This window comes from Chiloscyllium plagiosum, unplaced genomic scaffold, assembly GCF_037043375.1.
Source record: "Chiloscyllium plagiosum isolate Xiang-an unplaced genomic scaffold, Cpla_swu_hap1 HiC_scaffold_29, whole genome shotgun sequence".
Taxonomy (NCBI): Eukaryota; Metazoa; Chordata; class Chondrichthyes; order Orectolobiformes; family Hemiscylliidae; genus Chiloscyllium; species Chiloscyllium plagiosum.
In genome coordinates, this window is record NW_028270167.1 from 10,363,562 (window position 1) to 10,376,307 (window position 12,746).

Genomic DNA, 12,746 nt, shown 5'->3' on the forward strand with positions numbered 1-12,746 from the left:
AAAGATGATTCTCAATAGAAGTGAGAGAGAGAGGGTAGTTCTCATGGGGGACTTCAACTTTCCAAATATTGACTGGGAACACTATAGTACGAGTACTATAGATGGGTCAGTTTTTGTCCAGTGTGTGCAGGAGGGCTTCCTGACACAGTATGTACACAGGCCAACAAGGGGCGAAGCCACATTAGGTTTGGTACTGGGTAATGAGCCAGGCCAGGTGTTAGACTTGGACGTAGGTGAGCACTTTGGTGATAGCAATCACAATTCTGTTATGTTTACTTTAGTGATAGAAAGGATTAGGTGTATACCACTGGGCAAGAGTTACAGCTGGGGGAAAGGCAATTACAATGCAATTAGGCAAGATTTAGAAAGCATAGGGTGGAGAAGGAAACTGCAGGGGATAGGCACATTAGAAATGTGGAGCTTATTCAAGGAAAGGCTACTGTGTGTCCTAGATAAGTATGTACCTGTCAGGCAGGGAGGAAGCTGTAGAGCGCGGGAGCTATGGTTTACGAAGGAAGTGGAATCTCTGGTTAAGGGGAAGAAGAAGGCTAATGTTAGAATGAGATGTGAAGGCTCAGTTAGGGTGCTTGAGGATTACAAGGTAGCCAGGAAAGACTTAAAGAGAGAGCTCAGAAGAGTCAGGAGGTGACAGATGTTGTTGGCGGATAGGATCAGGGTAAACCCTAAGGCTTTCTATAGGTATTTAAGGAATAAAAGAATGACAGGAGTAAGATTAGGGCCAATCAAGGATAGTATTGAGAAGTTTTTTGTGGAGTCAGAGGAGATAGGAGAAGCACTAAATGAATATTTTTCAATAGTTATTCACTCTAGAAAACGACAATGTTGTCGAGGAGATTACTGAGATACAGGCTACTAGACTAGGTGTGATTGAGGTTCACGAGGACGAGGTATTAGAAATCCTGCAGAGTGTGAAAATAGATAAGTCCCCTGGGCCGGATGGGATTTATCCTAGGATCCTCTGGGTAGCCAGGGAGGAGATTGCCGAGCCTTTGGCATTGATCTTTAAATCGTCATTGTCTACAGGAATAGTGCCAGAAGATTGGAGGATAGCAAATGTGGTTCCCCTGTTCAAGAAGGGGAGTAGAGACAACCCTGGTAATTATAGACCAGTGAGCCTTACTTCAGTTGTTGGTAAAGTGTTGGAAAAGGTTATAAGCGATAGGATTTATAATCATCTAGAAAATAATAATTTGATTGGGGTAGTCAGCACGGTTTTGTGAAGGGTAGATCGTGCCTCACAAACCTTATTGAGTTCTTTGAGAAGGTGACCAAACAGGTAGCTGAGAATAAACCGGTTGATATGGTGTATTTGGATTTCAGCAAGGCGTTCGATAAGGTTCCCCACAGTAGGCTATTGTACAAAATGTGGAGGAATGGGATTGTGGGAGATATAGCAGTTTGAGCAATAATTGGCTTGCTGAAAGAAGACAGAGGGTGGTGGTTGATAGGAAATGTTCATCCTGGAGTCCATTTACCAGTGGTGTACCGCAAGGGTCGGTGTTGGGTCCACTGCTGTTCGTCATTTTTATAAACGACCTGGATGAAGGTGTAGAAAGGTGGATTAGTAAATTTGCAGACGACACTAAGGTCGGTGGAGTTGTGGATAGTGACGAAGGATATTGTAGGTTACAGAGACATAGATAACTGCAGAGCTGGGCTGAGAGGTGGCAAATGAAGTTTAATGTGGACAAGTGTGAGGTGATTCACTTTGGTCAGAGTAACCGGAATGCAAAGTACTGGGCTAATGGTAAGATTCTTGGTAGTGTAGATGAGCAGAGAGATCTCGGTGCCCAGGTACACAGATCCTTGAAAGTTACCACCCAGGTTGACAGGGTTGTTAAGAGGGCATACAGTGTTTTAGCTTTTATTAATAGAGGGATCAAGTTCCGGAACCACGAGGTTATGCTACAGCTGTACAAAACTCTAGTGCGGCTGCACTTGGAGTATTGTGTATAGTTCTGGTCACTGCATTATAAGAAGGATGTGGAAGCTTTGGAAAGGGTGCAGAGGAGATTTACGAGGATGTTGTCTGGTATGGAGGGAAGGTCTTACGAGGAAAGGCTGAGGGACTTGAGGCTGTTTTCGTTAGAGAGAAGAAGGTTGAGATGTGACTTAATAGAGACATATAAGATAATCAGAGGGTTAGATAGAGTGGACAGGGAGAGCCTTTTTCCAAGTATGGTGATGGCGAGCACGAGGGGACATAGCTTTAAATTGAGGGGTGATAGATATAGGACAGATGCCAGAGGTAGTTTCTTTACTCAGCAAGCAGTATGGGTATGGAATGCTTTGCCTGCAATGGTAGTAGATTCACCAACTTTAAGTACATTTAAATCGTCATTGGACAAGCATATGGACGTTCATGGAATAGTGTAGGTTAGATAGGCTTCAGATTGGTATGACAGGTCGGCGCAACATCGAGGGCCGAAGGGTCTGTACTGCGCTGTAATGTTCTATGTTCTATGTTCTATAAATCCATCACCCATCCTTCCTTAGGACAGAGTAACATCGAAGGACATTCTTCATACGATCGTTATGCAACTCACAAGTTTCAAGTGAACCAAGGTCTTCAGTCAGGAGCTAGGCAGTCAGTGAAGCAACAATCACATCAAGTGTTGCAAATTGCAGTGGACCCTGTTGTGAAAGAATGGTTGGTATCTGGGCATTTGACAACTTAGGTCAATCTATCAAATTTGCATTTGCGTTTAAAATTCTATCATGATCGGGGCCAAGTGAAGGGGAGGGGGGTGGGTTGGATGGTGGAAGGGGAGGGGAGAGGTAGGTTTCTATTGTAATACAGTGTCCCTAAAATTACAAGTATTGTGTCCAATGTTATTGTCGATTTTCCAAGGCAGTTTTGACAACACGCCTGCAAATAACAGTATCAGATCCCTATGGTTTTAAACAGCCGCTTTGATGAACAGATTACATCTCCATGACAACACACGGCTTAGATATTGAAATGAATTTGAAGCAGAGCTTTTGATAAGTAGTAATTTGTAGACCTCCTGTCTCCTCGTCAGTCGAGTGGAAGGCCAAGCTTGCAGACTCAACTCTGGGTTTTTTTTTGTTCATTTCTGCTGTGGTCTTTTTGTGAACCTGTAACCAAAATTGGTGGAATGATAGGCATATAACTGACAGCTCTCCTCGTCATTCCCCCCTATCAGACTAATCAGCAAGGTGTGGCACTGATCCTTTTGATTAAAGTCGATGCACCCCTTGGAAGTATCGTGAACCATGTGGGGGAGAGTGCAGAACTTCAAAAGGACACAGACATATGGGGAGTGGGGAGACAAGTGGCAGAGGAAGTTTAATGCAGAGAAGTGTGAATTATTTCATTGGAAGGATACAGAAAGGCAATATTAAATAAAGATAGAATTCTGAAGGAAGTGCATGAGCAGAGAGACCTGTGTGTATATGTGCTTAAGACTTTGAAGGTGACAGGACAGGCTGAGTGAGCTGTTAATAAAGCATACTGCATCCTGGCCTTTATCAATAGGGACTTAGAGTACAGAAGCAAGGAGGTTCTGTTAAACCTATTCCTGATGAAGGGCTTATGCCCGAAATGTCGACTCTCCTGCTCCTCAGATGTTGCCTGACCTGCTGTGCTTTTCCAGGACCACACTTTTCGACTATGACTCTCCAGCATCTGTAGTCCTCACTTTCTCCATTTCAAGCACTGGTCTGGTCTCCTCTGGTCACACTCTAAAAGGATGTGAAGGCATTAGAGAGGATACAGAAAAGATTCAAGAGAACAGTTCCAGAAATGAAGACCTTCAGTTACCTGGAAGGATTGAACTGTCATACTTAGACAGGAGGAGATTTGATCGAGGTTGCTCCAAGCTTACACCACAACAGTCCTGTTTGCACTATGTCTTTATTGCCCTCGCTGTCAGATGGCTGCCTAGTGTTGTGGCGGATGTTATATCTAGTAACCAGGAAGCACATTACTAGAATAATTCTAAACGCAATAATGCTTATTCTGAAGAACAGATACATTGAACTCTAATTAACTTTGTTTCTGTCACCACAGATGCTGTTGGACTTGCTGAGTTTCTCCATCATTCTCTGTGTTTGTTGCAGTGCATTAGTACAAGTTCCAATCAAACGTTCCCCTTGTCTTAAACTAAAGCAAATTTGTCTGCACAGTCATTTCCACCAAGTTGCCCATGCTGCAAACTGTTCCCACACATTAGATTCCTTACAGTGTGGAAACAGGCCCTTTGGCCCAACCAGTCCACACGGGCCCTCTGAAGAGTAACCCACCCAGAACCATTTGCCTCCTAACACTATGGGCAATTTAGCATGACCAATTCACCTGACCTGCACATCTTTGGATTGTGGGAAGAAACCCACACAGGCACGGGGAGAATGTGAAAACCCACACAGACAGTCACCCGAGGCTGGAATTGAACCTGGGACCCTGGTGCTATGAGGCAGCAGTGCTATCCACTGAACCATCCTGTTTGTTTTCAAGGTAGCCCCACTTTTGTCAGTCTCTACATACATGACATGCATGTGGGTTGACAGTGTTTCGGATGGTGGAATGAATGACATCTTCCTTGCTATTCTGCTAGTTTACACTGTTGTCTTCGATGATTCTTTCCTCTAATTGCATGAGTTGTCCCCAGCACATTTTGCTCTTGGACTTTGGCATCAAGTTTCCTTTGTCATCCTGAAGGCAGCCCTTTTGGTCACCCTCTATTTGATTGGTGTCCAGCAGTCAATGTGACCTGTGAAACACTGTAGATTTCCTCTGGCATGTTTAGCGTTATGAGTTCAAGCATTCAACCAGCTTTAACTGAGACAAGTGGCTTCACCTTGGTGTCCAATATCTGGAATTCCAGATCTTCAGTACTGTCATTGCATTGGGCTCTCAGACTAATTTGTCCTTTCAGTGTGAGCTTCATTCTTTCACTGAGCTTCAACTTAACTTACAAAGGTTTAATTTTTGTGTTGCCAGCTGATATAACCATACAGAGGTCTGTGATGCTCATAATGTGACAAGGCGCACCAGTGTCTACCTGGCACTTGATGTTTGTTCAATGGTCTTGTTTTGCTGTTTTCATTGCAGTTGTTACAAAGCATTCTTAAACTTTGGGCTTGACAATGCCAACCTGCTCTAAGGTGTGGATTGATTCACCTGAATCTTCAACCAGCATCTCTCCAGCAACCAAACTTGATTTGTCAGAATTGACATCTAACAGTTGCCTCTATAAGTTTTTGGAGGCCTACTTAGAAGCAAAACACTTCAGATGCAGGAAATGTAATCTTAGCAGGTCTGGCAGCATCTGTGGAGAGAGAGAGAGAAACAGAGTTAACATTTTGGGTCCAGTGTGACCCTTCTGCAGAAGGTGCACGTATGGTCACTCAATCCATGTACAACACATTTCCAAAGTGCAAACCCATCGCAGCTGCAAACGCAGGAAGCCTATGAGTCAGATCCTGATTTAATTGAATCCCGTCTTATGACCATTAAGTGTATCTCATCAGTAACCGTGAAACATTGAACTATTGACTGACAAAATCCTACTGATGGCAACAGAGATCGAAGACTCTCGTCAGCTTGGAGACCACAATAACTTACGAGTTGTACAGATAGAAGGGAAGCTAGGGATTTTCAAGTTTAAACAAACGTTTCTGGATTCCTAATGAAAAAACCTTTGAAAAGGTTATCTTACCAATGGCAGTGGGTTTCTAAGTTTGATTTAAAGACACCGCATGATCATAAAAGGTGAATTGGAACCCTGTTCATTCATTACTAATACACAACATTATGGGTGACACAGTGGTTAGCACTGCTGCCTCACAGCGCCAGAGACCCGGGTTCAATTCCCACCTCAGGCAACTGTCTGTGTGGAGTTTGCACATTCTCCCTGTGTCTGCATGGGTTTCCTCCCACAGTCCAAAAATGTGCAGGTCAGGTGAATTGGCCATGCTAAATTGCCCATAGTGTTAGGTGAAGGGGTAAATATAGGGGAATGGGTCTGGGTGGGTTGCTGTTCGGAGGGATGGTGTGGACTTGGTGGGCTGAAAGGCCTGTTTCCACACTGTAAGTAATCTAGATTACAATGTGTTGAAAACGATGGTGCTGTTTCCTCAACCAATGCAAAAGACACAAAACCAACGACTTATTTATGAAGACAGCGGGTCTTTAATTCACCAGCTGAGAGCTACTGACTCAAGTTTAATGGCGTTGAAACTCTTGTAAAGCAAACCCAGTACAGAGGCGATTCTTTCCCGGTCAGCTTCCCACTCTTTGCAACTTGAGGTTATTGAAAACTTTGCTTTGAGAGCAGAGTTGCCTCTGCTTTGCATGTACTCAACAAGTCACCACAAATGCAGCCAGCCAATCGCTAAAGAATACTCAGTCTGAAACCTCTGAGTGTCCCATCTCCAAGTTTGCAGACAAGATAATGCTGGGTGGGAGGGTGAATGCTGAGGAGAATGCAGAGATGCTTCACTGTGATTTGGACACATTGAGTGAGTGGGCAAATGCACAGCAGATGAAGCATAATATGTATAAATGTGAAGTTATCCACTTTGGCAGCAAAAAAAACTCAGGATAGATTATTATCTGAATGGGGATACATTGAGGAAGTGGGAGATGCAATGAAACTTGGATGACCTTGTACACCAATCGCTGAAAGTAAGAATGCAGTTGCAACAGGCTATGAAGAAGGTAATTGATATGTTGATGTTCATTGCAAAAGGATTTGAATATAAAGCAGGGAAACCTTACTGCAATTAATTGCACAGGGCCCCTGTGAGACCACACCTGGAGTATGGTTTGCTGTCCTTACCTGAGGAAAGATGTTCCGGCGATGGAAGGAGTGGAACAAAGGTTTACAAAACTGATTCCTGGTTTAGCAGGACTGATGTATGCAGAGGGATTGGATCAATTAGGACTATATTCACTGGGGTTTGGGGGAAGGAGAGGGGATCTCACAAAAACGTACAAAATTCTAACTGAACTTAACAAGACAAACACAGGAAAGATGTTCCCAATGACTGAGGCGTCCAGAACCAGAGGTCACAAATTCAGGACACACAGGGTGGGCCAGTTAGAACTGAGATGAGGAGAAATGTCTTCACCCAGAGAGTAGCAAGCCTGTGGAATTCTCTGCCACAGAAAATGGTTGAAGCCAAAGCTTTGAATGTTTTCAAAAAGGCGTTAGGTATAGTTCTTAGGGCTAAAGGATCAAAGGATACAGGGAGAAGCAGGAACTGTGTGTTGATCAGGCATGATCACATTAGAACAAAAGAAACAGGAGCAGGAGTAGGCCGTCTGGTCCTTGGAGCCTGCTCCGCCATTCAATAAGATCATGGCTGATCTTTTCACAGACTCAGCTCCACTTACCCGCACTCTCACCATAACCCTTAATTACTTTACTGATCAAACATCTACTTATCTTTGCCGTAAAAAGATTCAATGAGGTAGCCTCAACCGTTTCACTGGGCAGGGAATTCTACAGATCCACAACCCTTTGGGTGAAGAAATTCCTCCTCAACTAAGGAGTTGTGAATCTGTGGAATTCCCTGCCCAGTGAAGCAGTGATATTGTGTAGCAGAACAGGCTGGAAGGACTAAATAGCCTACTCCTGCTCCCATTTCCTAAATTTCTACAAACAATGGAGGCTCACCTGAGGCAGTGCAATCAGTGGGTTGTGGGAGATCCTAGCCTAAAGGTTAGATGTGCAAATCTCCTGTAAATTACTTCTGACAACATTGACCCATTTGTGCCAGGGCTGCTGCCAGGTGCAGCAATTGCTCTTGGTTCGCACTGACCAGACTGTTTCTGCCCACAGGCTCCCAGTGAATATGAGGCATCTCCAGATACCCTGTATTACCGGATCCCCAACCTGAACTATCAGCAGCAGTACCTGCTGTGGGTCGCAGCAGTCACATCGGCAGGCCGAGGAAACGTGAGCAACAAAGTCACCGGTGAGCCAGCAGCAAACGGTAGGTCAGTCTTCATCACATTTCCTGTTAGCTTTGCACTTTTGTCCCCTATTGTTTTCCTTCCCTGTCTTTCAGATACCTGCATCCTACATTTTTGATAAACAGCATTAGAGCCAATCGCAGAACGGTTGGGGTAGTGTTGCTTGAGGGGAGAAATAACTTCGGGTTGAAGATCCCAAAGTTCTCCATCGCTGAGGTTTTGCACTTCTCCCATCTGGGTCTGTTTTAATCTCGTTGACTGAGGCTGCTCATTGGTGCTGAGGCAACCCTTGCTATGTTATTGCAGCATCTTAAAGGGCTTGTGGGCCATGCACCACTTTTAACGTTCGTCCCCAACAGTGTGCACTGCTTGCGAGATGACATGCTGCAAATGATCAAGGCTCCTTCAATAGTGCTTTCCAAACCTAACAACCTCTACCAACCAGAAGGATGAGGGCAGCAGATATATAGAAACGCCTCACTGCAAGTTTACCTCCAAACCACTGAGTATCCTAACTGAAATATATCGCTGTTCCTCTAGTGCATCTGGTTAAAATTCTGGGACTCCCTTTCTGATGGTACTCTGGGTGTCCCTACATCACATGGACTGCAGTGGTTCAAAACAGGAAGATCAGCACCGTCTCCTCAAAGGATTTGGGATGGGCAATAAATGCGGATTTTATAACTTAACAGGAAGGATGTGGAAGCACCAGAGGCAGTATAGAGGAGGTTCACCAGGATGTTGCCTGGGATGGAGAAATTGAGTGATATGCAGAGACTAGATAGGTTTGGGTTGTTTTCTTAAGAGCAGAGAAGGTTGACGGGGTCATGATTGAGTGTACAAGACTATGAGAGGTATGGACAGAATGGGTAGAGAGCAGCTGTTCCTCTGGGTTGAGAGGTCAGTCACGAGCGGGCATAGTTTTAGGGCGAGGGGTAGGGGATCTAGAGGGGATTTGGGAATCAGTGGGTGGTGGGAATCTGGAATGTGCAGCGTGGGAAGGTGATGGAGGCTGGAAACCTTACAACTTTTAAAAAATATTTGGTTGAGTACCTCAAATGTCATTATATTCAAGGGTTTGGAACAAGTGCAGGAAATTGGGGTGAGCACATTGTAACTGGTAGTTATGTCAGTACAGACTTGATGGGCCAAAGGGCCTTTTCTGTGCTGTATGGATCTATGAACCGAAGAACAATTTTAAAAGAAAAAATCATTTGACTACCAGAGCGACAGAAGGTGAGCAAGATGGACACTGGTCTTTTATCTACTTTCCTATGCATGGCCTGGCAGTTTGTTCCTTGTTGACAAGATGGAAAAGGCAAGGTCTGGGATTTGGAAGAGGGGCTGGGAATGCAGGGGCTGGGGTTGGAGACAGGAGGATGAAGGCATAGCATTTCTCAAATTAAATTGTGACCTTATGCCCCCTTGTTCAAATCTGCAAACAGCTGTATTAATGCATGGTGGCATTCTTCAGATCAGACTGTCAATACTTTGTCAGTCACTAGGGGAAAGTGGGACTAGTGAAGGTAGTAATATCGTTTTGGTGGTACAGACCTGAAAGTCTGAAGGGCCTCCTCTGTGCTTTAAGATTCTATGGTTCTGTAATTCTAATCCGATGTTAGTTTTCTTTTAAAACAGAAACATCTGAAACCCCTTCTGCAGAAGGGCCTGCCTCACTAATGTTAACTCGATTGTTTCATCTACAGTATATTGCTTTTTAACCTCGCTCTGGAGAAGCAGTGAGAAGTTGAATACTGAAAAAGCTGTGTTCTTTTTCCTGTCCATATCCACATGTCTCACTCTAACCTTATGCATTTTGTTAATAAGGCTGTCTTAGAGTTACAGAGATGTAGAACATAGAACATAGAACATAGAAGAATACAGCGCAGTACAGGCCTTTTGGCCCTCGATGTTGCGCCGATCCAAGCCCACCTAACCTACACTCGCCCACTATCCTCCATATGCCTATCCAATGCCCGTTTAAATGCCCATAAAGAGGGAGAGTCCACCACTGCTACTGGCAGGGCATTCCATGAACTCACGATTCGCTGAGTAAAAAATCTACCCCTAACATCTGTCCTATACCTACCATCCCTTAATTTAAAGCTATGCCCCCTCGTAATAGCTGACTCCATACGTGGAAAAAGGTTCTCATGGTCAACCTTATCTAAACCCTTAATCATCTTGTACACCTCTATCAAGTCACCCCTAAACCTTCTTTTCTCCAATGAAAACAGACCCAAGTGCCTCAGCCTTTCCTCATACGATCTTCCTACCATACCAGGCAACATCCTGATAAACCTCCTCTGCACCCAGTGCCTCCACATCCTTCCTATAGTATGGCGACCAAAACTGCACACAATACTCCAGATGCAGCCGCACCAGAGTCTTATACAACTGCAACATGACCTCAGGACTCCGGAACTCAATTCCTCTACCAATAAAAGCCAGTATGCCATATGCCTTCTTCACCGCACTATTTACCTGGGTGGCAATGTTCAGAGATCTGTGTACATGGACACCCAAGATCCCTCTGCTCATCCACACTACCAAGTATCCGACCATTAGCCCAGTACCCCATCTTTTTGTTACTCCTACCAAAGTGAATCACCTCACACTTACCTACATTGAACTTCATTTGCCACCTTTCTGCCCAGCTCTGCAGCTTATCTATATCCCGCTGTAACCTGACACATCCTTCCTCACTGTAACCTGACACATCCTTCCTCACTGTCAACAATTCCACCGACTTTCGTATCATCCGCAAACTTGCTCACCCAACCTTCTAAGTGGGCGGCACGGTGGCACAGTGGTTAGCACTGCTACCTCACAGCGCCAGAGACCCGGGTTCAATTCCCGCCTCAGGCGACTGACTGTGTGGAGTTTGCACGTTCTCACCGTGTCTGCGTGGGTTTCCTCCGGGTGCTCCGGTTTCCTCCCACAGTCCAAAGATGTGCAGGTCAGGTGAATTGGCCATGCTAAATTGCCCGTAGTGTTAGGTAAGGGGTAAATGTAGGGGTATGGGTGGGTTACACTTCGGCGGGTCGGTGTGGACTTGTTGGTCCGAAGGGCCTGTTTCCACACTGTAATGTAATCTAATCTAGCTCCTCCTCCAAGTCATTTATAAAAATGACAAACAGCAATGGTCCCAAAACAGATCCTTGCGGAACACCGCTAGTAACTGCACTCCAAGATGAACCTTTACCATCCACTACTACCCTCTGTCTTCTTCCAGCCAGCCAATTCCTAATCCAAACCTCCAACTCACCCTCAATGCCATACCTCCGTATTTTTTGCAGTAGCCTACCATGGGGAACCTTATCAAACGTCTTACTAAAATCCATATACACCACATCTACCGCTTTACCCTCGTCTACCTCCTTAGTCACCTTCTTAAAGAATTCAATAAGGTTTGTGAGGCACGACCTGCCCTTCACAAAACCATGCTGAATTTCCTTGATCACATTATACCTATCCAGATGTTCATAAATCCCATCCCTTACAATTCTCTCTAAGACTTTGTCCACAACAGAAGTGAGACTCACCGGCCTATAGTTACTAGGGTTATCCCTACTCCCGTTCTTGAACTAGGGAACCACATTTGCTATCCTCCAGTCTTCTGGCACTATTCCTGTAGACAACGAGGACATAAAAATCAAGGCCAATGGCTCTGCAATCTCCTCCCTTGCTTCCCAGAGAATCCTAGGATAAATGCCATCAGGCCCAGGGGACTTATCTATTTTCACCCTTTCCAGAATTTCCAACACCTCTTCCCTACATATCTCAAAGCCGTCCATTCTAATTAATTGTGACTCAGTATTCACATCGGCAACAATGTCCTTTTCCTGAGTGAATACTGACGAAAAGTATTCAGTGAGTGTCTCCCCAATCTCCTCAGCCTCCACACGCAACCTCCCACTACTATCCTTGACTGGACCTATTCCTCCCCTAGTCATTCTTTTATTCCTGACATACCTATAGAAAGCCTTTGGGTTTTCCCTAATCCTACCAACTAAGGACTTTTCATGTTCCCTCCTTGCTGCTCTTAGCTCTCTCTTCATGGGGAACCTTATCAAACGTCTTACTAAAATCCACATACACCACATCTACCGCTTTACCCTCATCTACCTCCTTAGTCACCTTCTTAAAGAATTCAATAAGGTTTGTGAGGCACGACCTGCCCTTCACAAAACCATGCTGACTATCCTTGATCACATTATTCCTATCCTGATGGCTACCTTATAACTTTCAATCGCCCCAATTGAACCTTCACGCCTCATCTTTACATAGGCTGCCCTCTTCCCTTTAACAAGGGATTCCAATTCCTTATTAAACCATGGCTCCCTCACACGACCCTTTCCTCCCTGCCTGACAGGTACATACTTATCAAGGACACTCAATAGTTGCTCCTTGAACAAGCTCCACATATCAATTGCGCCCTTCCCTTGAAGCCTACTTTTCCAAGCCATGCATCCTCAGTCGTGCCTCACCGCATCATAATTTCCCTGCCCCCAGCTATAACTCTTGCCCTGCAGTGCACACTTATCCCTCTCAATCACTAGAGTAAAAGTCACCGAATTGTGTACAGCATGGAAACAGACCCTTCCTTTCATCTTGTTTCTTTTCAAAATGCCATTCCCCATACAATGCTTATCTTTCAGTTGATTGTACGTAAAAATGCATGTTCATTTTGTTACACTTCACAACTTTGATTAATGCAGTAGGCCAAGCTGCCCTGTCTGGTCATACTATTTTTCCCCTTCATTTTTTTTTGTGGGATGTG

General features: G+C 44.7%; 1 protein-coding gene across 1 annotated transcript in view; it reads left to right on the forward strand.

Annotated features, from left to right (window-relative positions):
- Positions 1 to 12,746, forward strand: part of dscaml1 (Down syndrome cell adhesion molecule like 1) — a 586,372-nt gene that overhangs the window by 498,758 nt on the left and 74,868 nt on the right. The window contains exon 21 of the mRNA XM_043676579.2: positions 7,830 to 7,983. Coding sequence (XP_043532514.1) covers positions 7,830 to 7,983 — 154 coding nt within the window. The remainder of the gene's footprint in view (positions 1 to 7,829; positions 7,984 to 12,746) is intronic.